General features: G+C 39.2%; 1 protein-coding gene across 1 annotated transcript in view; it reads left to right on the top strand.

Moving 5' to 3' along the window:
- The window catches only part of INO80 (INO80 complex ATPase subunit), a 128,929-nt gene that overhangs the window by 68,049 nt on the left and 33,744 nt on the right, over positions 1–27,136 (top strand). The window contains exons 25-27 of the mRNA XM_038580091.1: positions 14,656–14,796; positions 20,208–20,433; positions 24,554–24,681. Coding sequence (XP_038436019.1) covers positions 14,656–14,796; positions 20,208–20,433; positions 24,554–24,681 — 495 coding nt within the window. The remainder of the gene's footprint in view (positions 1–14,655; positions 14,797–20,207; positions 20,434–24,553; positions 24,682–27,136) is intronic.

Genomic DNA, 27,136 nt, shown 5'->3' with positions numbered 1-27,136 from the left:
AGTGCAATGCATATTCTTGTACATGCCTTTTGATAAATGTAAGTACTAATTTCTTTGGGGTTTATATCTAGGAATGAAATTACTGCATCATCAGGCATATGTATGTTTATACTTAGCAGTCCTTGCCAAGCCTTTTTCCAAAAAGGTTTTAAAAATGTATAGTCCCACTAGCAGTGTGAGAAGTCTGTTGCTGTTCATCCTCCTTGCCTATACCTGATATTGTCAGTCCATTTTGTTGCATTTGTAGTGTTACCTCATTGTGATTTGAAATTATATTTTCATGAAAAATAATGATGTTGAACACTTTTTCATATAACTGTTTAGCCATTGTAGAATAGGTGAGAAAGTGACAGGAAATAAGGTTATAGATATAAGTCCACATCATAAGGGATATCATCACTTATTGCAAAAACTTGGGTTTTATTCTGAATGAAATGGGGAACACTGTAGAGTTTTGAAAGTTTTGAAAAAAAGATTTGTCTATTTATATGTTGCGGTTCTTCAACAAAATTAAAACTTAAGACAGAGCATTTTCCTTGTGTTCGCTAGAAAATTAATGGCCATTAGTCTTACAGTTAATTGCTATTGAATATTGGATATTCTTTGGTTGGACCTGGTATTTGCCCCCTTATACTGAAGAACCCATATGATTTCCTTCTGTTTTCCCTATTGGTTTCTCAAGCATTGCTTTATGTACTTTTTTGGACTCTGGAGAGATTGGTAATGTAAAAAGGAGAGTGGAATTAGGTTCCAGTCCTGTTGGAATAACGTAGTCAGTGGTGACAAAGCCATTTCCTACTAGTGAGATATTGCTATACCTGGTCAAGAGTTGCCTGACTTCCTCCTATAGACTGGTTCAGCTACATTGGGTAATTTCCATTACTATAGTTATAAATCATTGCTAGTTTTTTGTTTTGTTTTGTTTTTTTATACAGGAAGCACCATTCTCCTAGGGGCTTATTATGCCTTCTTATGTAGACACCTACATCTTACATAACTCTCAAAGATCTTCCTTCCCTTATTTGTATTCTTCTATTTTCTGAAAATAAAGTAGTGTATTCAGTGTATCTGTTCAGTGAGGTCCTTGTATCAGTTAATGAATTTCCTGAGAAATTGAGATATGGCAGTATGCCTTATGGGGAATTGACACAGAAATCTATAAGGTTATCTAATTGAAGTTAGATTCACTTTCATTTCCTTTTTAATTTTATTTCATGTTGTGGATGGACATTTGCTGTCATAGGGGCTTACCATGTCCATAACCAGTGGGTTGCAGGTAGCTGAAAGCTAATTCTGTATGCTTAGGAACACTAAGCATACAAAAGCTCTGCTTTTGAATTCATCATCCTTATCACCAACATGTATATATTGAGGTATCAACCAGGCAGTGTATTTTGCCAGTTTGTTAATCTGTCTTAAGAAATTACTGCTTTCAATTAAGCAGAATGATCTTTACATAGTATCTTAAAGGTTGCCCTAACTTTTGAATAAGGAATTATTTTGTTGAGTCTCCATGTGTAACAATTAATAAAAATATAATAAAGTCCATTAGATCTGTGGCTATTGAAGTGTAACCATAACACAGGAATATTTTTTTAAAGAATATTTTATATCACAACCTGGTAAGTGTTATAGATACACGAAATACTGCATATACATATAAATTTTTATAACAATATTCACAAAATAATACTTAACCTTCATGTACAATGTATCCTGATTTTTTCCTTTTGTTCTTTTTTTTAATGTTAGTTGGAACCTACTAAAAAATTATTTCATGATCCTCACTACTCACAGTTTGAGAAATAGAGCAGTATGTGACCTTATAGTATTAATAGGCATAGTATTAATCCCCACGTAGACCATTCTGGATCATTCTTTTTAATAGTAAGAAAATAAAGAAACTAACATTTGGAACTTAAGGAAGAATCTGACTTTCTGAATGTGAAAGAGAACACCAGAAGTTGCTCAGAGAGCTGAATGCACATTTCATTGTAGGAACTCTGACATACAGTGAATAGTCAAGGTCCGTCTCTGTCTTAGTATATTCTGGTATGTAACTGTTATATACCTGGGATTCGGAGATTGTATAAGTAAAGATAACTAATTTAGAAGAACCCACGGGATCCAAGCTTGAGCAAAGTGATTTATTATGAGAATTGACCCCCAAAAATGGCTTTGTTAGAATATGCCTGTCACCATGACTGTCCTGTTTCTCACACTGGTTTATCTAACCTAAGTTTTTCTTATTCATGAAGTATTTATCTAGAGAACACTGGTTTTGTCTGTTATGCAAAGAAGAGTAGAAAATGAAATTTTGGACACCTAATCCTTTAGATTTCCAAAATTTGTTAATTAAGAATATAAAAGTTAAAACTAAGATGCATGATATTTTAGCGTACATACACACCTGAAAGCCACCCTTTGAAATTTCATAGTCTGCTCTGATCCTGCCAGTTTTCCATTAAAAAAAAATTTTTTTTTTGACAAAAAAAGTCTTTAAAAAAAAATAACTTGGGCAGCCCTGGTGGCTCAGCGATTTAGCACCGCCTTCAGCCCAGGGCGTGATCCTGGAGTCCCTGGATCGAGTCCCACGTCGGGCTCCCTGCATGGAGCTTGCTTCTCCCTCTGCCTGTGTCTCTGCTTCTCTCTCTCTCTCTCTCTCTCTCTCTCTCTGTCTCTCATGAATAAATAAATAAAATCTTTAAAAAAAATAAAATAAAAAAAATAATAACTCCTCAAAGATTGGCTAAGAGTGCTAAGATTTATAGGTTATAATTATCTGTTGTGCTGATGCTTGAGTTTTTCAGTTAGTTTTAAATATAAAGTCTTGGAATCTCTTGTTTGGGATAAATTCATTATATGTGTTTTGTGCCTCTCATGCCTTATATGACTTGTTTGCTATTTTTGAGGTCTAGAAAAATATTTCTGGCATTGTTAATATAATTTACAATCCTATGGAAGATCACTTTGTTTAAATAGGGATTTTACTACTGTGGAATCAGAGTTTTTATTTTCACTGGAAATAGACTTATAACTATGCTTACTATATATTTTTTAAAGATTTTATTTATTTATGAGAGACAGAGAGAGGCAGAGACATAGGCAGAGGGAGAAGCAGGCCCCTGTGGGGGAGCCTGATGTAAGACTCCATCCTAGGGTCCGGGAATCATGACCTGAGCCAAAGGTAGAAGCCCAACCACTGAGCCACCCAGGTGCCCCTACTATTTTCAGTAAATGTTCCAATAGTATAACTCGAGAAATACTATAATTCAGATGGTGAGTTACACTTAAGAAGGATGAGAAAAGTCATGAAAGATTTGAAAAGGACTGACATAAATGTGGGGTCCATCTTTAAATCTTGTGGGGGTAGGAATAAAATTTGGGCATGATAACCAGTAAGTACCCTAATGAAGTTATTAGGCAAGTTAAAAAAATTTTTTTTTTAGTTAGCTACTATATGAACTCATGATTCTAAGAAGCAGCTAACTTGATTCTGAAAAGATGAGCATTTGCTTTGCTTTAGTAGATAACAAGCCAAGTACATTAGAGACAGAAGTAATAAGTGTAGCATATTAAACTTTTTATGTCTTCATTTTTGTTGCCATGGCTGTCCTAGAGATACTAACACACATATGAGAAAGTGCAAAAATTATGCAGCTGTATTACTTCAGATACACTACTGGAACTCTACTCCAGAAATCCCTTGTGCCCGTTACCATTTACTTTTCCCTCTCCATTGCTCTGTCCTCCTTGCTTTCCCAAGAGTTGCTGTGGGCAAATATTTGGGTGCTTTCTAGTTTTTGTTATTATAAATACTACTGTTGTGGGTATTACCATACACATCTTTTAGTGAAAATTCATATGTATTTTGTAGAGTATCTAGTAGTCAAATGGCTGGATCATAACGTATGCTTATGGTCATCTTTAATAGATAATGCCAAACAGTTTTCTGAAACAATTGGACCAGTATTTTCACTCTCAGTAACAGCATGTGAGAGGTTCTAGTTGTTCCACATCTTTGCCAGAATGTAATGTTATTTGTTCATTTTAGCCCCTCTGTGCCATGGTATCTCACTGAGGCTTTAAATTACATTTCCCTTATGAATAATGATATTGAATACCCTTTCTAATGCTTATTAGCCATTTGGATAACCTCTTTTATGAATTCTTTTTTTTTTTAAGATTTATTTATTTATTGAGAGAGAGAGAGAGAGAGAGGTAGAGACACAGGCAGAAGGAGGAGCAGGCTCCATGCAGGGAGCCCGACGTGGGACTCAATCCCCGGCCTCCAGGATCACACCCCAGGCTGCAGGTGGCGCCAAACCACTGCGCCACTGGGGCCTGCCCTCTTTTATGAATTCTTATTCAAAGATCTTATTTTTTTATGAGGGTGTCTATGTTTTCAAAGTGATTTGTAGTCTTTATGTATTGCAGATTATCTTCAACTCTGCAGTTTACTTTTGCACTCTCAGTGGTGTCTTTTGTTAAATAGTTAGCATTTTTGTGTCCTGTTGGAAGAAGTTTTTGCATATACAAAGGTCATGAAAATAATCCTCTGTGTTTTCCTCCATAAGTTTTTTTTAATTTACCTTTCACATTCCAACCTACAAGGAATTGTGTTTTTTTTAGTCTGTGGTAAGGATTGTCATTTATTGTCCAATTATTGAAATGATTTTCCTTACTGCCCTCAGCATTGCTTTTGCTAAATAGGTGGTTGTATATGTATGGGTCTGTTTCTGGGCCCTTTTCTGTTCCATTAGGAAGTCCATTTGTCTATCCTGAAACCAGTACCACTCTGTCTGAACTATATATAGCTTCATAGGTTTTGATAACTGGTAGCATAGGTCTTCTGCTTCATCTTTCTTCATTATTGCCTTGGCTCTTCTTGGCTTTTTGCATTCTTATGTAAATTTTAGAATCAGCTTATAAATATTTTAAACTCTTCAACATTGTAGATATATAGACTACTGGTCCCAGATGTTTTTTGATTATTTCCCCCTGTTACTGAATTATACTTAATTCCATTGTGACTACTTTACCTGTGTATTATTTTCTTTAAAATGATACACTTTAACTAACATGTTAATATTATTTACCTTATTAATCTTGGCTATGAAGCTTTCTTTGTAGACCACTAGTTTGGATAGTAAAAGAAGCTTAATTGAGTAAGGAATGATGATAGAGGGAAGGGCCCAATATTAATTGGGGGAAATACTCCTTCTCCTTCACACACTCTTCTTTCTCTCTCCATACTGTTTTTAATTGTTAAATACCAAGGGCCACTTGCAGTGAATGGGTGAATTGATCTATATGTCAGAAGAACTTATTGATTGAATGAATCTCTGGTAGTAGAATGTGATCTTGGCTTAATGATCAGGGATTGTCTAATGCTCCTTTTTCTCTGCTAGTTCAGGCTTCCTTTAGAATAGCCTCCTCCCAGAGAAACTTGAGTGGGGAAAAAATTAGAGAGGATGACAAACCATGAGAGACTCCTAATTCTGGGAAATAAAGGTTTGCAGAAGGGGAGGAGCGTTGGGGGATGAAGTAACTGGGTGACTGGCACTAAAGAGGGCACTTGATGGGATGATCACTGGGTATTATATACTGTATGTTGGCAAAATGAATTTAAATAAAATATTTTTAAAAATAGCCTCCTCCCAGTGTCAGTCTACTCCCACAGAGAGCATATATAATTAATGCTAACCTGTCAGGTAGTGTCTGCAGTGGGCAGGGTGCGTTAACAGGCATGGTCCCTGTTTTCTGGTTTGAAAAAGCATTCACCCATGTAGTAAACATACACGCAGACTTAAAAAGACCTTATATATATATATATATTTTTTAAGATTTTATTTATTTGTAAGGAAGAAAGCACGAGCAGGGGGAGGGGCAGGGGAGAGGTAGAAGCTGACTCCCTGCTGAGCAGGGAGACCCAGTTAGGAGCTCAGTCCCAGGACCCTGAGACCATGACCTGAGCTCAAGGCAGACACTTAACTGACTGAGCCACCTAGGTACTGCTATATATATATACATATATATATATATGTATATATATATATATATATATATTTTTTTTTTTTTTAAAGAGTGCATGGGGTGAGGGGCAGACGGAAAGAGAATCTTGAGCACATTCCCTGCTGAGCTTGGAGCAGGGCACAGGGCTTGATCTCATGACCCTGAGATCATGACCTGAGCCAATACCAAGAGTTAGACACTTAACCAACTGAGTCACCCAGGTGCCCTAGAAAGACTTTAAAAACAAAAATGATTCAGTATAAAAGTTGGAAGAAGACATAGTTAATTGCCAGATTGATGGTGGATAATTAGTAGTAAAGTTCAGAATCGGAGTTAATTGCCAGATTGATGGTGGATAATTAGTAGTAAAGTTCAGAATCGGAAATCACTTTAGATTGAAATGGACAAAAGTCTTTGTAGAAATGGTGTTGTTTTAGTTGAACTTGGAGTGATAGAGATAATGGGTAGGAGGAAGGATATTCCAAGTCAAAGACTGGAGCTAAACAAGAGAAAAAGCCAAAAAGGAATCTTTAAATGCCAGTCTTTTGAGATTTAGTTATTAAACCAGGAGTCTTAGCCCTTTTTTTAGTTGCATTCTTCCACAGATGCTATAATTGTAGTCTTGGGGAAATAAACTTGGTAGCTACTGTGAAGCCATTGGAAGGAGTAATCTGGTAGCCAGTTGCAGGGGCGTCTGGTGGCTCATTTGGTTAAGTGTCTGCCTTTGACTCAGGTTATGATCCCAGAGTCCTGGGATCAAGCCCCATATCAGGCTCCTGGCTCAGCGGGGAGCTTGCTTCTCCCTCTCCCTCTGCTAGCTGCTCCCTCCTTGTGCTCTCTCTGTCTCTGTCAAATAAAATTTTTAAAAAGAATAGAGAGGTATTTCAGGAGGGACTCTGGGTTTAATCAAAGTTGAATTTGTGGGAAAGCGGAGACTCAGATTTGAAGATTAAAATGGAAGAAGACTGCAAAGAAGGAAATTGAATATGCAAGAGACAGACAATTGGTGGGGAAGCAAAGTGGTTAGCTACCTTTTTTGTTGTTATTGTTGTTTTTGTTTATTCATGAGAGACACAGAGAGGGAGAAGCAGGCTCCCTGCCAGGAGCCCTATGTGGGACTCATTCTGCATCTTGGGATCATGCTCTGGGTCAAAGGCAGACGCTCAACTGCTGAGCCACCCAGGCGTACCCTTTTTATAAGGTAGAAAACTCCACTGAATATTGGTGCGAGCTCTGTAATTAATGGAAAGATAGTCTCTGCCACAAAGAAAGTTTTACAGTTTCTGGAATCTCTGAAACTAAGCTTAACATGACATAAAAAATGTGCAAAAGCACAAAGAAGAGCCACAATGCCTTTTATGATCTAGGTTTGGGAGTTATGCTAAGAGTAGAGAACTAGGCTCTACTTTTGAAGAGAAAGTTACCAGTTACCAGAGAATTTATGAACATATCTTAAAATGACCAGAGCCTCTTACTGTTGGGCTTTTATATTATTTCATTATAAAGTTTGTTTTGATATTCTCAGTTCTGATATTTTGGCCTAGGCTATTGATGGCTTCTGACTGACATCATGAAAGTTCTTAAATTGGTTAAAGGATGTTGGTATCTCTCCCTGCTCTTTGTTACTCATTTTGTTCAGTTTTATTAGCCACAGCAAATGCTGGCTGAGGAAAATAGTAAACACAGAATGACATTTGACTTTTATCTTCAGGAATTCATTGGTCATAAGCCCTAAGTCCTTGTAAGAAAATTTTTTTTCGTTGCAATCTCAATAGTATTCTGTATCTTGTATTTTTATTTGATTTGCCTACTTAATTCTGATTGTGTAACCTTGATTATTTATAAACATAATGAAGAGATACTATTTCTCCAACTCTGCTTTCTTTTGTGGTGCTAGATAGTAGAATAGCCTTGTTTTATTATGCAAAGGAAATAAAAATTATATTTCAAGGTTTTGTTGGAAGTGGGCACTGGCTGGCTCAATCTGTGTCTTGGTGTTGTGATTTTGAGCCCCATGTTGATTGAGTGTGGAGAAAAAATAAAACCTTTAAGACAAGAACAACAAAGTTTTGATGGAAGAACATGCAAGTTGATTCCATGTTCAAGATCAGTTTTTAAAGGTGAAGTTTGGGGGTTTTTTTTGTTTTTTTAAAGTAATCTGTGCCCAGCATGGGGCTCAAAATCACAACACTGAAATCAAGAGTCACTTGCTCCAGTGAGATCAAGAGTTGAGTGCTCTACCGAGTGAGCCAGCCAGGCACCTTTGGGATTATTCTTGAGTGGACAGACCTGAGAGCAAAGACAAGGGGAAGTGCTAAAATTGGAAGCAAGTGTCAGAATTATTTCTCTGGTACTATTCAAATAATAATTTCACGTAAAATTCTTTTGGAGCTATCAAATTAGCTTTGAATTAATTTTTCCACATGCAGCTTTGTCCTCTTACTGCAGAAAACCCTTCATTCTCTTCTGTGCCTTCATTTGTTTTATAAAGAGAGTGGTAGTTATTGTTCCAGCAGCCTGTCTCCTAAGTACAGCTTCCAGTCCTCACATCCAGGTAAAGGCTTTGTTCTTATTCCTGTTAGAAGACAGGTAATGAATGTTGACTTAGCTACTTGTTGTCATCTTGTTCCCAATAAACTACCTCAGCTCCCATACTACTGAGTCATTCGGCAGTCTAACCCAGTCTTCTCCTCTTTCTTTCCCACCATGGATATGAATAAATCTAGACAGAAGCTTTTCCGCCCCCCAGAGGTGCACCTGTAAGATCCTGTTCTCACTCTGCAGTGAATGTTAGGTTTGAATTCTGTGTTAGAGAGTTCGAGGAAGTATCTTTCTCATAATACTGGCTTTGGAATGATATATAAATATCAAGGAACTAAGGGACTAGGCTAAGGACACAAATCAGTTGACACTTAGGGATGTTTTAAACAAAGTTTAGGGCCTTTTAAACTCTCTTATTTGATGGGAATGCTTGTCTGATATTTTTCTCTTGTGATACTTGTGGAGAAGTCAGAATGGTTCACTACGTTCCACTTAATTTTATTGTGCTCCACCCTTGCTTTACTGGTGAGAATTTTAAGAAGGAATAGTAGTTCAAATTTTTCATGAATTCGTTCTCACACACCTCCTTCCCCACTGTGAGCTCTGGCTAGAGTTCCTTTCTTGTACAGTTTTGTAAGGATTAAAGAGTACAAGTCTTACACATAAGAATCTTTTTCTTTGGGTATCCCTGGTGGCTCAGCGGTTTGGTGCCTGCCTTTGGCCCGGGGCGCAGTCCTGGAGTCCCGGGATTGAGTCCTGCGTCGGGCTCCTGGCATGGAGCCTGCTTCTCCCTCTGCTTGTGTCTCTGCCTCTCTCGCTCGCTTGCTCTCTATGTCTATCATGAATAAATAAAATCTTAAAAAAAAAAAAAAAGAATCTTTTTCTTTTTAATTTTGTTTTGCTTAGAAGAATAAAGACAAAATCCAGAATCTATAGAATATATACTATGTAGTCATCTTTTGAGGAGGCAAAGCAGATTTTATGCTATAACCAGTTAAAAATGATGATTGGCAGAAGCAGAGTTCAGAGTGTCCCCCACTTTTCAAAAGCTCAGGGTTATACCTCTTTCACTAACCAAAAGAAATCTGAAGAGGACTTTTTTACCAAAAAAAAAAAAAAAGGCAAAAAGGGGAAATCGCATTCAGCATTTGTTTTGCACTGAGCCATTATAGGCCTCCGTGTACCAGAGCAGTGAGAGTGGCTCTGCCAAGCTCCTTCCCCAGGAACTATACCTAGTATCGAGCTGCCATAGGTGTGAACTGTGTTGGGAGCGTCTCTGTTTTATCTTTATTTATTTTGTGTGTCTGTTAGCAAGAATTGTTTTTAAAAAGAGTGTTGTGTGTTTAAGTTTTAAACATTGTCTCTATTAAATGCTTAGAGAGCTGTGACTGGCTATTGATGAAGAATTGCAGACAGGAAGTTTTCAAAAACTCATCTGCTAAATGTTAATTTGCAACTTCAGTATTTATATCTGTTGTTACTTCATGAGATCATGAAAGCTGCCAATGCCCTGGGAAGCCATTGTATTCAGGGTTTTTCTGTACTTTATTTTCTCCCTTTCTGTTTGGTCACTTAAAATATCAGAAAATAGAATCCATGTAGTCTAGTGTTTGGTCTATAAACACTACACCCACTACACCCTTTCATTTAAAGTGAGACCTCGGGCAGCCTGGGTGGCTCAGCGGTTTAGCACTGCCTTCAGCCCAGGGTGTGATCCTGGAGACCCAGGATCAAGTCCCACATCAGGCTCCCTACATGGAGCCTGCTTCTCCCTCTGCCTGTGTCTCTGCCTCTCTCTCTCTCTCTCTCTCTCTCTGTGTCTCTCATGGATAAATAAAATCTTAAAAAAAATAATAATAAAGTGAGACCTCTCCTCATAGACTCTTAATTATAGAGAACAAACCGATGGTTGCCAGAGAGCAGAGGGCTTGGGGGAAGGTTAATGGGGATTAAGTAGGGTACTTGTCATGATGAGCACCCAGTGAATTATGGAATTGTGGGTACTGAATCCATATTGTACACCTGAATCTAATAAAACACTGTATGTTAACTAACTGGAATTGAAATACTTAAAAAGCAAAATAATATAATAAAATGAGACCTTTGTCTATACCTATGTTTGATGTATTCTTTAAGAACAAAAGCAGAAAATTAATTTCTGAGCAATGAAAATCTAATGGTAACATAAATGTTCCTTTTAATTTTAAATAAGACATGGAGAATAAAGTATGGCCCCTTGTTAAATGGATCTATATCTGAGGGGAAAAACATTTGTATGTTTTCTGTGCTGTACTATGCCAGGAAGTTTACAGCTGTGAGGTCTATCTTCCTGCCCAACTTATTTTCATTTGAGACTTTTGCATAGTGCCAAAAGACTCTTTACAAAAGTCTGCTATGTGCATATTGTGATTCTGGTAGCAAGACGCACACAAAGCTGCCAATGCCTACAGGATAATGAAGACACTCGAGAGCATGAGGAAGGGACAACAGAACAGCAAAACCTGTGCCCATATCATAACCAAATCATGTCTCCCATAGTGTGACATTGTCTTTTTTTCTAATTTGTTTTAGTCCAAAACAGACTAAAGCAGTAATTTACCTTTCTTTCTGTCCCTCCTCCACCTCATCTTAGGTATTGGCATTTAAGGTGTCCCTTATTGTGTTAAGCATTAAATTTTTTTGTAGGGAGCAGTGTCTAGTTCATGTCGTTATGTGAAGGGAATAGTGAGTAGTGTCGCATTAAAGGACCATCTGTACTGAGGAAGAATTGATGGAACCACTGTTAAGAGAAAATAATGTAAAAAAAGTAGAGAGAAAATAATGTAAAAAAAGTATAGATTGAATAAAATATGCTGGAGGTGTTCAGGATTTCTCTAAAGCTAAGGCTGTGTATGAGCATTTTGAGCTAGTGGGTTTTGGTTTTGTTTTTAATCTTAAAGCTACAAATCACCTTGCCTTAGTGACTTCCAATGAGAATACTATCTTAACCTAGCTCATTTAAGACAAGTGAACATATTTTAATTTGTGAATGACCACCTCTGGGAGTAGAGTTATCATTAGGCTTTTTCCAGAAAGGTATCACAAATAACATTGTGTTAAAAGGACTCTCTATAGCTAAAACGTTAACTTTCTTATTAATAAATTGTGTTGATGAGAAGATAACTGAAGGAAATATTCTTTCATCTTTCAACTTTACATTTTAAGAATGAAGTAAGGAATAGGCTTTGTTTAATTCTGCCATTTGAGAATACTTAAAATGAGGATAACTATCTCTGGCAGAGATGTTACTTAGTTAGTACTCTAGAAGTTGGTAAACAATTCAGAGGTCTTTAGGTCAGCTGCTGCTGCCTCAGCCACCTGGATGGCTGTAGGCACCCCAACTAGCAGTCCTGAACCTACTACAACTGTAACTTGATGACATGAGCAGTAGCCACTAGACTCATCTCTCCACCTCCTGGGAGAGGGGTAAAGAGGCTTACCACCAATAATAAAAAAACGTGCATGCAGAAAACAAGAAAAATGACTACCTTCTTTGCAGTAGGAATAGGATTTTTTTTAAAAGTGTATGTTCTTAGCTATCTAGTATCAAGTATTAGAAGAACAGGATGATACCTGGTCTAATCATCTTTGCAATGATCCTTACCTTAGGCATTCAGAAGGTAATGGACATAAATATATAGTGAGGTGGATGAACTTCAATGTACATGCTCACCAACATAAAGATGAGAATGCAGATTACTATTGAAAAACTATTGGAAGGTTAAAATTCTTTTCTGGACGTCCACATCCAGAGGAAAATATTAAACATGCCAAAGCTACGTGGACCCAATGTTGTGATAAAGTATTGTAAAGACTTCCATTCAGTGTGGTTGGAAACCATTGGACATGGCCCGACTCCCCTGGAAACAGTTTTAAAGCCTTTCAGTTTGTTCATGAGTATTACTTAGAAAATGCTGATTGGTTCATGGAAATGGATTATGATACACATATTCTGCTAGACAACTTGAGATGGCTTCTCTGGAACCATGATCCTGAAGAGCCCATTTATTTTGGGAAAAGATACCTGCAGAATAAAGAAGCCTTGAAAGAGATTCAGTCCTCGAAGATTTTGGTACTGGAATTATAGCTATTCTTCTGTACAGAGTCCTGTTTACTGTTCTCTTGCAGTTTGTTTTCTTGACCTTATAACAATGTATAAATTTGACTACCTTGTGTATGTATTATCTTCATCCATATAGTTATTCAGGTTACAACCTGCCTTATCTGAGAAAAAAAAATAAAGAAAAAAATTAAGTAATCAAGAATGAAGATCCAAAGATAAAATGTCTAGCATTGCACTGAAGAATTGCATCTGTAATAAAGAACACTATAATCCCACTGACACATTCTTTTATGTGAACATTGCATACTTTTAAAATATCTTTTGCATGAATGCCTATGAACTGAAGTTTTATTTTTATTTTATTTTTTTTTATTTATTTATGATAGTCACATAGAGAGAGAGAGGCAGAGACACAGGCAGAGGGAGAAGCAGGCTCCATGCACCAGGAGCCCGACATGGGATTCGATCCCGGGTCTCCAGGATCGCGCCCTGGGCCAAAGGCAGGCGCCAAACCGCTGCGCCACCCAGGGATCCCTGAACTGAAGTTTTAATATGAACTTTTAGTCTTGTTAAACTGTATTGATACAGTAATACTAATGAAGAATTTATACATATTTTTAAGTGGTCAGATAAAGGAACTAAAGCAATATTGTTTTCTTTTCCTGACCTCTTGTATTGATGTCACTGAATAAATAAGACAAGCTAAGTTACTAGAACTACAGTTGATCCTTGAACAATGCAGCAGTTAGGGATGCCGACCCTCTTTGCAGTCAAAAATCCAAGTATAATTTTTGACTTCCCCAAAACTTAACTACTAATAGCCTACTGTTGACAGGAAGCCTTACCAATAACATAAACAGCCAATTAACACAAATTTTGTATGTTATCAGTGTTATAGATAGTAAGCTGGAGAAAAGAAAATGTTATTAAGGAAATCACAAAGAAAATACATTTACATTTGTATTTGCATTTTTTAAAAAATACATGTGTAAGTGGACCCACACATTCCAAAACCACGTTCTTCAAGGGTCAGTTGTACACTGCACTGTTAGTATACACATGTGATGCTAAACAGGCTATGCCTGGCTGGCTCAGTCAGTAAGTAGAGCATACGACTCTTGATCTCAGGGTTGTAAGTTTGAGCCCCACTTTGGGTATAGAGATTACTTTAAATCTTAAAAGGGAGGGCGGAGCACTGGGGTGGCTCAGTGGTTGAGCATCTGCCTTTGGCTCAGGTCATGGTCCTGGGGTCTTGGGATCGAGCCCCGCATCAGGCTCCCCACAGGGATCCTATTTCTCCTTCTGCCTATGTCTTTGCCTCTCTCTGTGTCTCTCTCATGAATAAATAAATTTTTTAAATGTGCCTTATAGAAAAATTTAGAAGGAAATATTGTTGGCCATCATGTTTTTAATGCAAGACATGAGTTTTTATTCATGGTATAACAAATGAACCAAACTTCCCCCTCATATATACTTTGTTTTGTCTAATGAAAGTTTTGCTCTATTTATAATTAACAGTATCTCTTCCATAAAAAGATAGAATTAGAAATGCCACTTGCTTACAGTATATTAATAAAACCATGTTTTTAAAAATTAGCATGGACCTTGACTGTATTATGCATTTGATTCTAATTACTGGTTTATTATCTATTAGAATTAACAATATTCAGTAAGAAGAATATGTTTAGGGGATCCCTGGGTGGCGCAGCGGTTTGGCGCCTGCCTTTGGCCCAGGGTACGATCCTGGAGACCCGGGATCAAATCCCACGTCGGGCTCCTGGTGCATGGAGCCTGCTTCTCCCTCTGCCTTTGTCTCTGCCTCTCTCTCTCTCTCTCTCTCTGTGACTATCATGAATAAATAAATAAAATCTTTAAAAAAAAAAAAAGAATATGTTTAAGTCAGACGTTTAATATGTGACTTTTTTTCCATTTTGCTTGCATTAAACTTGTAATGACATATTTGCCAATGACACTAATTTGCATTTTTTGTTTTGTAGTCACTGGTTTTCAGCAGCCACTGCAAAGCAGTGAGTGGCTACTCAGACCAGGTCATCCATCAGCGGAGATCAGCTACCTCCTCGCTTCGTTGCTGCCTGCTCACTGAACTGCCATCTTTTTTGTGTGTGGCCAGTCCACGAGTAAGTGTCACAAGAGGGAAGAGACAAAATAGATACTTGAAGAAATAAACCAACTTTTAAGAGATCCATTTCTTAAACAGAACTGTTTTAAGCTGTTTGGACCTTAAGAAACATAAATCTTCAGTATTTAGGAGACATATGTGGTCCTGGCTTTCCCAAGACAGTATTCTTTCCTTTAAATAGTGTTGGTTTGAGAACTGTTGTATGATAGATGGGAATGACTTCTTTCCCTGGCAATGTCTCTCCTGTGTAGTTCCTTTCATTTAGGCGGGGGCTCTAAACTACCATGGGAGCAAGCCATCTGTCAGGTAGATTATCACCAAGCAGCAGGGTCAGGGACAGCGGAATATTTGAAAAGGAAAGAGAGCCATTTGTTACCTGCATTGAGGTTTTTGAGGGTTTTTCAGAGGAGGGAGCCAGATTGGAAGGGAGATTTGATCTGGCCTTATCACCTTGGTACAGTCTCCAAATAACAAAAGGAAACGTAACACTCCAGCATTAAAAAATTTCTTCCTATGGTGTTCCATCACTTTCCTCAGCAGCCCTGCCTAGACTGTGGTTCACAAGTATGTTCCCTCTGTTGTGCTGTATTCACCATTTAGCAGTCCTAGTTTTATTTGCAGGTTGGGAGCAGTTTCTGTTGTGGTTTCAGCATTGAGCATCTGTTAGATCCTTCCTAATACTCCATTTATGAAAACAGGATACTCTGATAATTGCCAATACCATCGCTGCAAAGGCTCCCCTTTGCACAATGCAGTGTTTTTTTACTCTACTTACCTCTTCCTCTCTTTCCTGTCATTGATCAGAGCTAGACAGAAGCTCTCTTACAGTTCTGAAGAAGTATATGAAGGGAGAGGGGCAGAGTAGAGATACGCCAGACTCTGGTTAGAGCAGAGAACACATTTCTATCTTCCTGGCTCAATTTCTTTTGCTGTAAGGGGCGTCTTTGAGTTAGCCAGCAAAACGCTCTAGAGGCCAACATTTCTTACCCTTCTGTGTTTCACCTTGTTTTCTCCACTTATTCTACACTTAACGCTGTGTTCATAGTTCTATTTAAAGAATGTGGAGCCTTTTGAATCTTCCTTGGTGATATTTTTCTGTCGTTTTTACATCAGCTCGTATCTTTATTAAGTTCTCAAAGGTCAGGATCTGGCAGAGGGTCCCAAGAAAGCTGAATGGAAATGAGATGGTAGGGGCAGCCCCGGTGGTGCAGCAGTTTGGCGCTGCCTGCAGCCTGGGGTATGATCCTGGAGACCCAAGATCGAGTCCCACGTCAGGCTCCCTGCATGGAGCCTGCTTCTCCCTCTGTCTATGTCTCTGCCCCTCTCTCTGTGTTTGTGAATAAATAAATAAAATCTTTAAGAAAGAAAAAAAAAGGATGAGTCCCATTGACTCCTGCCTGCTTTCCCTTCTTTCTGCTGACCCTGTACTACATGAACTTGATTCCCAGACCACTGTCAACTTTGATTTATATTGGCTATCTAAATAGAAAGTATTTAGATTTTCTTTGTATCCTGTTCTTCCAAAGCATTTTTGGTCTTTGAAGCTTAAGTCGATGCAAGGAAATGCACCTTTTCTAGAAAACATCTAAAGTCAGTTGCTTCTGTGGAAAGTGATCTTCAGGCTTCATAGTTGTATGGTTCATTTTCTTCTCACCCTCCCGATCTGATGTGTATATACTGAGTGGCCTAATAAGAGGAAGTCTAGATTTCAGAGAGGGATATCCAGATAGTTTGATTTCTCATATCCCCAGTGATTTATAGAGCCAATTAAAAAGCAAGCTGTCTTAGGCTGTCATTGCATTTACTGGCATAAAAATTCTTCATTTGTTCCACTCATAGCTCTGTAGCCAACCATTCTAAAGAACCACCTCACTTTCCCACCATCCTCATACCTGTAATACCCCAACAGTACAACTGAAGACTTGTTTTCTGAGGAGCCCAAAATCTAAATTATCATGCCTTGTGCTGCTGTTTCCCTAAAGAACAATAAATGGTGACTAGCTTGAAGAAGGCTAGAATACTATAAAGGTGTGTTGGCAGGCAGAGAATAGGGGACTTTTTATCATTTGGCTAAAGCGCTCCTCCCCAGTACCTTCCTTTCCTACTCAGCTCCTCTTTCCATAATTCTTTGTAGTTTCTTCACATAGCAGGTTCCAAACCTGAAATGAGAGTAATTACACTGTGGTTATGTGGACAGGAAGAGAAGCTTTAAATATGTCAATATTTTATACATTCATACATAAGCTTTTACTTTTCACATCAGGTCTGGAGTGTGAATAATCCTGAGATACCTTGGTTATCTTATATTGATTTCTAACCCATTTGGGGATGGGAGGTGCTGATTTCCTTTGAAGTCTTAACCTTGGCCTTGAGCTAAAACAAGTTCATGTCCCTATCTTGTGCTATGGAAACTTTAGGGTCAGTTCTGGAAGAACTGTGCCACTAAGGAAGGAATCACAGGAGCTGTTTTCTCATTAGCTGAAGAAATAATCCTGCAGGGTTAATAAACTAAGATCCTGGAAATCCATCTTACCAAAAAACTGAAGCGCTTGGAGTGGTCACGCTTTCTAGAGCTAGAGCAGGAGTATACATGTCCTCAGGAAGGACGCACTAAATGCTTGAGGAGACAGCCCTTGAAGATACTATAGTTTAGGAAGTTAATGAAGCAAGAAACAGAGGTTTTTTCATATGAGACTGAAGGGAGTATACATTTCCATTTGTGCGGAGGGAAAAATGGTATGTCATGCTTCATCTCCCCCCTGCTTCTGAGCAATCAGGAAGGCCACTTGGGGTTAGCAGAATGGGTGGAGGCTGTCTAGGATAGAGCTCACTTGGGAAGCACAGTTTAATTAGAAGTGCCTCCTTTTGGACCTCATTGAGTTCACTGCTTACATACTTATGATACGACATTCTGTGATTCTGCATATATTTTGATCCACGGCTCCTGCCAAAGAAGCTTATCAAAACATTAAAAAATATGTCCCTAAGAACTGGGCCTCACATACCTCCTAGTTTTCAGTCCTGGACTTGGAAGAATATCGCAAAATGAAATTGGAAAATATGTGAAAGTTTATAACTAGAAAAAAATTGTTTTGTTTTTAAACTATAAAAGGGCCTAGGAGTGAGTTCTAGGCAGGAAACACATTTTCCTTGTGCCAGTGTTTCCCTATTCCTTCATGCTGAATTACTGGCTTTTGACTTTTCATCTGGAGAATTGGGCACAAGGCCTTATTTATGTATTTATTTACATTACATTTACCATGTGCAAGAGTGAGTGGGGGAGGGGCAAAAGGAGAGGAAAGAGAATCTTAAGCAGGCTTCATGCCCAGCACAGAGCCTGATGAGGTACTTGATCTCACAATCCTGAGATCATGACCGGGTCAAAATTGGAGTAAGACACTTAACTGACTGAGCCACCCAGGTTCCCCCTGAAGTCTATATAATTGCAGTGTCAGTTCTGCTTTTCTATAAAATAAACAACAAAAATAAAAACAAAGCTGTTATCTTTGAGTGTAAAATTGGTCAGTATGAGTCTCTTATTGGAAACGACTAAATATGCTTTACTCGTCTAAGAGTATATATAGTATATAGAACCAGTCATGCTTCTGTAGTCCAGCCACAGCTGCTTATATCACTGTTAGGAAAGTACAGCCACTATTAATTGTGAGGCTCTAGGACTCATACCCTAGATGGTAGAAAGCTGCTTGAGCTACTGCTAGGACAGGCCACATCAGGAAAGATCCAGTTTTTATCCAGCTGTGTTTTTTATCTGTCTTCATTTGTCTGTGCTCAGCTTTTGGTGCAAAAAAGGACAAGTTGGAGGCAACAGAACAGACTCTTTTTGGAGTGGGTAAAAATGATAGGAGATTACCAAAACCTGTGTCTAGTACTGTATGTGAAGGTGATTTGTGTGTGAGCCTGTCTGGGTTTTGGAGCTGCAGGGGCCCAACTTGCTGTGACCCTCCCTGTAGTTTTGTGTGTAGACTGTAGATGGCACTGTTCTCTAGCAAACTCATTTTTCAGCTTCATCTAAACCAGAGTAGAGGACCCTGTGGTTATTAGTAAATGATGTTCTTTCTCTTGTTTTGGTATCCTATAGTTTCCAGCAGAGGCATCTGCAGCCCCATCATCAGCTAGCTGATTGTTAATGTACCCTAGGGCAGTATTAAGGCTTGGCCTGAGGTGCTCATTAAAAGCCTAAAGCTGTTGGCTTCTCCGTTAGACCTTCTGGATCAAAATCTGCATTTTAGATACGCTCCTACAAAGATTCTTATGTGTACCAGAACTTGACAACCATTCCATTGCCCTAAAGATTGATGGGCATGAAAGTAGAAAAATTAATAGCAAGATATATTTTCCTAAATGTCTCACTTCTGGGAAATAATAGCAACAATAGAACTAGCTAACTAGGTACAGCCTGTGTTTTATGTTCTGATCTCTCTCCTTCCTCTGCCCTTGCTCCTTATACCCAGTTTCTCCCCATCTCTTGATCTGGCTCCAAGGTTTTTCTGAGCAATTTACTGTGTATAATGGGACGTTAGCATTTTTATCAACCTGAGCTTGCAGATAATCACAGCGTCCAAATTTCAACAGAAGGTAACTCAGGCTTCTAATCAGGTGATTTCACAGCTATCTGAATACACAGATGCTTATTAGAGTGGGAATAGACCCAGATCACTAAAGGATTAAAAAGCCCGTTTCTTAATTGGCTGGAGCCTTCTATTCCATTGGGGGGCCGCATTTCAGTGTTGTTGCACCTTGTGGGGAGATAAGAATTTGTGCATAGCCCCTGTCCTAGCCAAGAAATGAATCCACTACTCTATGGCAATTGCTTTCTCCACCCCTCCATATCCCAGCTTATGGCCTGAAAGAAAGATTGCCTTCTCTTTCATTAGGCTTGTCAGTTAGCAACCAGGTCAGGGAAGAGGAGAAAGAAGTTTTCATAAACTTGAGAGTTTTGCCACAAAAGCATTAAAGACAGCTTTAAATTCATCAGGCCAATAACTCTTTTCATTCTTTAATAATGACTGCATAGTTGCAAGTCCCTTTCTGATCTCACCAGTCTGTGTATGGCTAATAGAACTTTGCTAGAAACACTATCCAGCAATGAGGGGAGGTGGCAGAGTGATCAGATATATATACATCTGTGATAGAATTATTCCTGACTGGTATCCCAGTTTTTCTGCAAACTCTAGTACTCTTTGGATCTTTAGTTTGCTGCAGATACATACTCTAAGAGGTTGGCCTTTTACCTGGACCAGCTCACTAAGTCAGTTATTATTAGGGGCTGCTTATTTGTCAGAACAAGGAAGGTAAAACCACTAGTCTAAGAATTAGCCACATTTGTCTGATTTCAAAGTTGGGGTATAGGAAATGTGCAAGAGCTGTCTCATGAATATTTCACTGCAGGTTACCGCAGTGCCATTGGATTCTTACTGCAATGACCGAAGTGCAGAATATGAGCGGCGAGTGCTGAAGGAAGGAGGGAGTCTGGCAGCCAAGCAGTGTTTGTTAAATGGGGCCCCTGAACTAGCAGCAGATTGGCTAAATCGACGATCCCAGTTCTTCCCAGAGCCAGCTGGAGGACTGTGGAGCATCAGGCCTCAGAATGGCTGGTCTTTCATCAGGATTCCAGGTAAGTGCTCTGTTCTTTTGGGAATGTGTTCCCAGCTGTGGCAAGGGAGGAAGAACCAAAGAGATACTCCATGTGGTGGCTTTAGATATTTGGAATTCAGTGTTCTTGGGGTTTGTTTCCTGTTTTGCCCTTAGCTTTATAGGTAAAAATACTTAAGTAATTTATGACTTAAGAGAGAAATGTTTTTCAGATTTGTGCTTACGTACTCTCCTTTGACAAGCTTACAGCTGAGAAAGGAATGCTACCCTTTCAAAAAAGTGGGGGAGGAGGCGTAAGAAATAAAGTTGGTAGGAAAGGCTCCAGGTCGAGTGAGTACAGTTGTCTTGTGCCATTGCCAGTAGAGTGAATGAGAATGTCGTCACTCTCAGAAAGCCTGGTTGAAGTAGCATAAACAGTATCCTGCACGGAGCACTAGAGATCTGAATGATAACCAGAAGAAAAACAGTGTGTTTTGTGCCAAAATTCTAGCAGATTCCCAGACCTCCTAGAGTCAAGGTCGAGGGTTGAAAGGAAACTAAGTTTTCATCTTTGCTTGAGTGAGACTACTTTTAAGGAAACTGAACACAGGGTTCATAGGCTTATGTTCTTTGCTTACACCTGCTGGCAGATTGGGGTGGTAGTTGAGAGCTACCCTGTTAGTTTTGGTTGTCCAGATTCTCTGATACTTTGTATTCTTTTTACTGGATATAATGGAAATAAACTAGAGCTCTGCATTCAAAAGAGAGAATCTGCCAAGTGTCAGGAGACTTTGAGTCAGCCTGGTAGTAGCTATGGAGGTGCTTTGAACTAGAAGATACCATTTTGAATTTATGAGAGCAATATGGATGTGGCCTCATAGTATAAGCAGACTTAGAACACCTGAAAGGGGTGAGCGAAGGTGTATTGTTAGAAAACAAGAAGAAAGTCCAGTTGTAAAGGAGACTTAGCAGTGGGAATAGAAGGCTAAAATCCAACAGGTCTGGAAACCACAGAATCCCAGGCAGAGGATGAGCACAGGTGTTGAAAGAAGCAAGACAACACCTTATTTATTCTTTCTCCCTTCTTCACTCTAGCTCCTAAGTTCCCAGTACAGGAGTAGAAGGCTTATTGCTGGCGCTGTGGGAATCTCTTGTGGCTTTTCCTGTTCTTTGAAAGAAAAATGGACCTTGTTTAAATAGCAGGAAGTGTCTGAGTTCTTTTCGCATCGATAAAAAGCGCCAGCCTCACTGGCTGTTTACTGTGAGAACCAACCAGCTCCTCACTAACCCCATTGTACTCTGTAGACTGGCTGGGGCAGGGCAGCAAGGCATCGGGGGCTGGGGGGGCCACTGAAATCTGTATTTTATCTCTTTTTTTTCCTGTACTTTTGCATTTTCTATTTTCTTGGGAAGGATTGGTTCCAGTATAGTCCCCCAAAGACCAAAATCTGGATTTCACACCTTGAATGCATCTCCCTGTTTCACTAGGAGAAAGATGTATAGTCCTTTCAAAAGTCTCCTCTTCTTGGAAAAAGTATGTATATCATCTTTTACCCTAGTTTTACTGCTATGGGATATATTCATTTTGTCTCTAAGCAGGCTCTTACACTGCGGCCAGTAAGAACTTGTGTCTTAGTAAAAATACTGTAAGATTGTACTATAGGATCATAGAAAACATTGCAAGAAAGTAGGATAGGGTCTGTACAACAGTTTTTGAGATCCTGTTTTAAAGAGAGGTTTGACTTGGCATAATCAGCCTAATTTCTAGGGAATTGTGCTCTTCTTGGCTCTGCGCCCTGCTTAGCAACAGGTGGTGCTGTTGTCTGGTACAACTTTGATAGCTCCTAAAAAATTGGGTAATGGATGCCAGGCCCAGAAGACAGCAGTGTGTGCAGGGAAAGAAACTCCTTTTTTCTGTGTATCTTTCTAAGGACAAGTACTGGGTGCTAACTTAACACACTTAACAGAGAAGCAGAAATATTATTCGTTGTTTAAATATTCTAAGGCTATCGCTACAGTCTCTTTGTGCTTAGGCCTTTTCTTTCAGGATAGTCCAAAAAAATCCAGTCCATCCGCTTTCACTTCCCACATACACAGAAACAGCTAACAACACGTGCCACTCTTGCCTCTTTCAGGTGCATCAGAGTTCTGTTCTTCAGGACCTGTGTGAGTCTTCATCTCTGAGCCTCCTAATCTTAGCATCAGATCATTGTAGTTGGCGAAGGAAAGGGGATGTGAGAAGCAGAAATGTGTGAAAACCACTGAATCATGATTTTGAGATGAAGCTTCTCAGACTATAGACACGATACAGATTTCTATATGCTAAAATATTTGTGTTGAGGGAGTAGATGTGAATGGAGAATGAAGATAAGCAGGCTGCAGAAATCTGATGAGCTTAGCTTGCTCACTCAAGGACTAAAAAATATACGGCCTTCTCTTTTTTTCACCTTCCTGTACTTTTAATGAAAAAAGAAACGAAAGCTGATGGGTAGCTCTGTGGGGAATGTCTAGGAGCTATCAAAATTGAAGGATCCCAGGGAATCCAGTTAAAGGAGAAAGTTAATCATGACCAGAAGAAAACGTTAAAGTTGTTAGGAAAGCGTCACTGCCTGATCAGACTTGGAATTCATACAGATCTCCTTGTCTGGTGCCAGGGAGAGGGCCTAGCATTTGGTTCTGTCCCAGCTGCAGTCATTTGATTGTGTTGGTAAGGCGATCAACAAAAAGAAGAGCATTTCAATAATCTAAACAGGACCAAACAAAGAAGCTGAACAAAGGTGTGTGCCACAGCATCAGGGAGGGGGTGGTGGAGGGAGAGATGTGGCCTGGCAGCGTTCCGAAGGTGGGAAAAGGCAGGCAGCAGTACAGAGGAGTAAACATCCAGGGCCTGTGGCTTTGTAGCAAAAACAGAGTGGCCGATGATTTGTTATAGTGCTGTCAGCACATCCGTTCTTGTTTGGTTTATACAATGATTGTGCACTTGGCAAATAGTGGCGAGAACAGAGAAATATCCATTGAGAACTCTTGGATTGCTCTCAACAGTCAGCCTCTGCAGTTCTGAGGGAAAAAAAACTATGGGATCAAACCTAGAAACTAGGGATAGACCTTGGTTTGTTGTTTTTTTTTTTTTTTTTAATCGTTTCCTTTTTTACTTTCATTGCCTAATTGTGCAGTATGTCTATACTTTGTCTCTCCCTTTTTGCATCCCACAGCTACTTCCACATACACTCTTAAATCTCCCAGCTCATTTAGCCTCATTTCTTCCCCTCTTAGTAGCAGCGATTGTTCAGGGCATGTTTATGGACCAGTCTGCAAACAGGAAACTCTGCTTCCTGAAATGTGATGGGAGTTGAATGATACTGAATGGATAAGATGAAAATTTGAGAGTTAAGTGTTCTATAAAGATCTCTAGCTAAAATGTTCCCTTTTTTTTTCTTTTAATGGAAAGAGGAAAGAGAAAACATAAGTCAGTGAGTAAAAGCAATTTTCATTTCACAGAAACCCAAAGTCACTCCTTCTGAGAAGTTGAACAAATCTTAGTGTCTTTATTGAATTACAGTTTAGGATAATGACTTTTACCAGCCAGCCTATTTGAAATCATCCAGGAGAAGGAGTTTGGATTTAAAAGGGGACAGGAATGGATATATGTGTTTGCATTTCTCGGTATTTAAGTGTCTCAAGGGACAGGCAAGAGTAGCCTGTTTCTCTACATTCTCATGCTTTCAGGAGGTGTAACCATTTAGCCACGGAACTAGCAGAAGCAGATATCTAGAGATAGGATGAACAGGAAAAACAAGTTTCTTGGGTCATTTAGAGCAGATATGACATGGACCTCACTTTTAGATGTCCATGTGTACCTGCTGTCCCCTGAGTAAGGATGTGGAGCAGAGAAGGTTTCAAATGTCTTAGCAGCAGATATCTGATTGGGGGCTGTCAGCTGGAAGGGAACCTACACCTCCCTCTTTCAGGATACTTCTTCCTGGAGCACTACTGGATCTTGATTTAACAGTGCTTTGCTTTCTTCTCTAGAGTACTTTCCTGCTCTCGGGATGACAAGCATCCTGGTTGTAGTAATTTTGGCTGCATACAGCTTTGCAGTGAGTGATTTTGCTGCTTCAATTAAATACAGTTTCCTCCTCCTCCCTCCCTTTTCTTCTCCCCAGGCAAGGAGAGCCTCATCACTGACAGTGGAAAGCTGTATGCCCTTGATGTCCTCCTGACTCGGCTCAAGTCTCAAGGACATAGGGTCCTTATCTACTCCCAGATGACCAGGATGATAGACCTGCTGGAGGTAGGAGAAGGAACCTTGGGGACCCTAGGACACCTTGACATTTAATTTGCAGGAATCAGATGTCTATGACTAATGGTCGGTCCTGCTTCATGGAAACCCAAAACTTGTCTTTGTGATTTTACTGTCTATAAAGGGAAGAGAAGCAGCTCCTGGCAGATGTGAGAATGTACAAAGGACTTTATCTCCTTCCATACACCAGTGAAGCAGAACATCCCCTATTCCTTCCATTACTAGGGAAGAAATTCCCTAATTTTGAAGGAGATCAGAGCTTGAGAATTATTTAAAAAGTCCTCTGAAATTCTGTATGGAAAATAAAGATTTAGGATTAGTTCTCTATATAAAAAACAGAGAACAGCTGTTTGGTCTGATTTAATATAGTGGTCTCAACTTGACTATATGTTGCATTCTCCTGGAGGAGCTTTAACCAATATTCATGTCTCGCCCCATCCTCAGAGATTCTTATTTAATAAGTGAGGTGAGGCCTAATAATAATGAGACCTAGACATCAGGATATTTAAAGCTTGTGAGGTGATTCTAATATGCAACCAGAGTTGACAACTATTCATTTATGGTAAGATACAACTTGTTTTACTGTGCAGGGCATCTTCTGCTTCTTTAGTTACTTCTGTGTTGACGTTTTCTCTGCTTCCTTGTTGTCTGAGTGGAGGCTAATTATTTGAGGGAGAGGAAGTCATGGACATGGAAATGGGAGAGTGAAAGGACAAATCATCACAAACCACCAGTTAGTATTTAGTGCTAGAAAGTTGGAAAGCCGCTGGTCAGGGAGCTAAAGCACTTGGATGTAAGTAGTGTATAAATATTCGCAGGTTTTTCCATGGGCTTTATATAGCTAAGACTTCATATCCTAATCCTGCTATTCCAGGGAGTAGCTGATAGTAAATAAATGGAAACTGGACCATCATTATCCCTATTTAGGAATAAGAGAGAAGGGATATCAGCACAGAAGGAATAAAGGATAGCATAGAGAAGAAGTTGTAGGTTTTTGGAAGCCAGGCTTGGCTTACTGAATTTCTCAGTGGGATGCCTGGGTGGCTCAGGGGTTTAGAGCCTACCTTTAGCCCAGGGCATGTTCCTGGAGTCCCACATCAGGCTCCCTGCATGGAGCCTGCTTCTCCCTCTGCCTATGTCTCTGCCTCTCTCTCTCTCTGTTTGTCTCTCATGAATAAATTAAAAAAAAACTAAAAAAAAAAAAGGGATTTCATAGTAATTTGTTAATTCAGTAGTAGGTCTTTTTTTTTTTTTTTTTTTTTTTATTTATGATAGTCACACAGAGAGAGAGAGAGAGGCAGAGACCTAGGCAGAGGGAGAAGCAGGCTCCATGCACCGGGAGCCCGACGTGGGATTCGATCCCGGGTCTCCAAGATCATGCCCTGGGCCAAAGGCAGGCGCTAAACCGCTGCACCACCCAGGGATCCCCAGTAGTAGGTCTTTTTAAATAATTTGGCAGCTTCTTTTTAGCAAGAGACATACATAACACATGATATTTGAGATCAATTTAATCAGTAAGTTTGGCATTTAATACAGGATTGGTTTAGCCCCTCAAATGCTGTCAAGTGGCAGAACTTTTTGTCTTGTCCTATAAAACAGGCCATCTATTTCTAAATGATGGAAAACGTACTGGTGGCTGTAAATCACTGTAAAAGAAGTGATTAAGCCATCATGTTTGATGCAGATCTTACCTATATAAAAGGTCCTAACAGTAATAATTCAAAATAAAAAGACTGCCTGCATCTTTAATGTTCTGTCCAAACCAACAGTCTAAACAATATGAGTAACTCTTCTTCACTGGGGCTCTTTTTAGATAAAATACACTTTGCCTTGTCTTGAAGAGTCAGGGAAGTACAGATGAAGTAATGATGATCTTGCACTGCTCTGAATTATAGAAAAAGCAATATGATAAAGATTTTGTAAGTGATGGGACACCTGGGTGGCTCAGGGTTGAGTGTCTGCCTTTGGCTCAGGGCGTGATCCCAGGATCCAGGATCAAGTCCCACTTCAGGCTACTTGCAAGGAGCCTACTTTTCCCTCGCCTATGTCTCTGCCATTCTCTCTCTCTGTATCTTTCATGAATATGAAATCTTTAAAAAAAAAAAAAAAATGAATGAATCTTTTTAAAAAAAAAAAGATTTTGTAAATGATTTTTTTTCCCAAGGCTATGTCAGTGTATTTTGAAGTCCTAAAGGTTGCTTCATATTAAAGGGGGAAGTTCAGGAGTTAAGTGAGGTAAGCTACCAAAAAATAAGCTAGCTCTGGCAGATGAAGGGGAGTGTAGATGGTTTAGATTTCATACAGTCCTACATTTTGGCTCCTCATTCTATGTATTATACACTATAGGTACTCCTAAATATTACCAAAATAAGTGATTCAAAGTATGATAATGAGCTTTGCTCAGGATGAGTGCTATAAACCGTACCCACCAGGTTGCTTCCTATCT

The sequence above is a fragment of the Canis lupus genome, chromosome 30 (genome assembly GCF_011100685.1).
Source record: "Canis lupus familiaris isolate Mischka breed German Shepherd chromosome 30, alternate assembly UU_Cfam_GSD_1.0, whole genome shotgun sequence".
In the NCBI taxonomy this organism is placed as follows: Eukaryota; Metazoa; Chordata; class Mammalia; order Carnivora; family Canidae; genus Canis; species Canis lupus.
The sequence above is the reverse complement of the archived record's forward strand: the minus strand, read 5'-3'. Positions and strand labels throughout refer to the sequence as shown.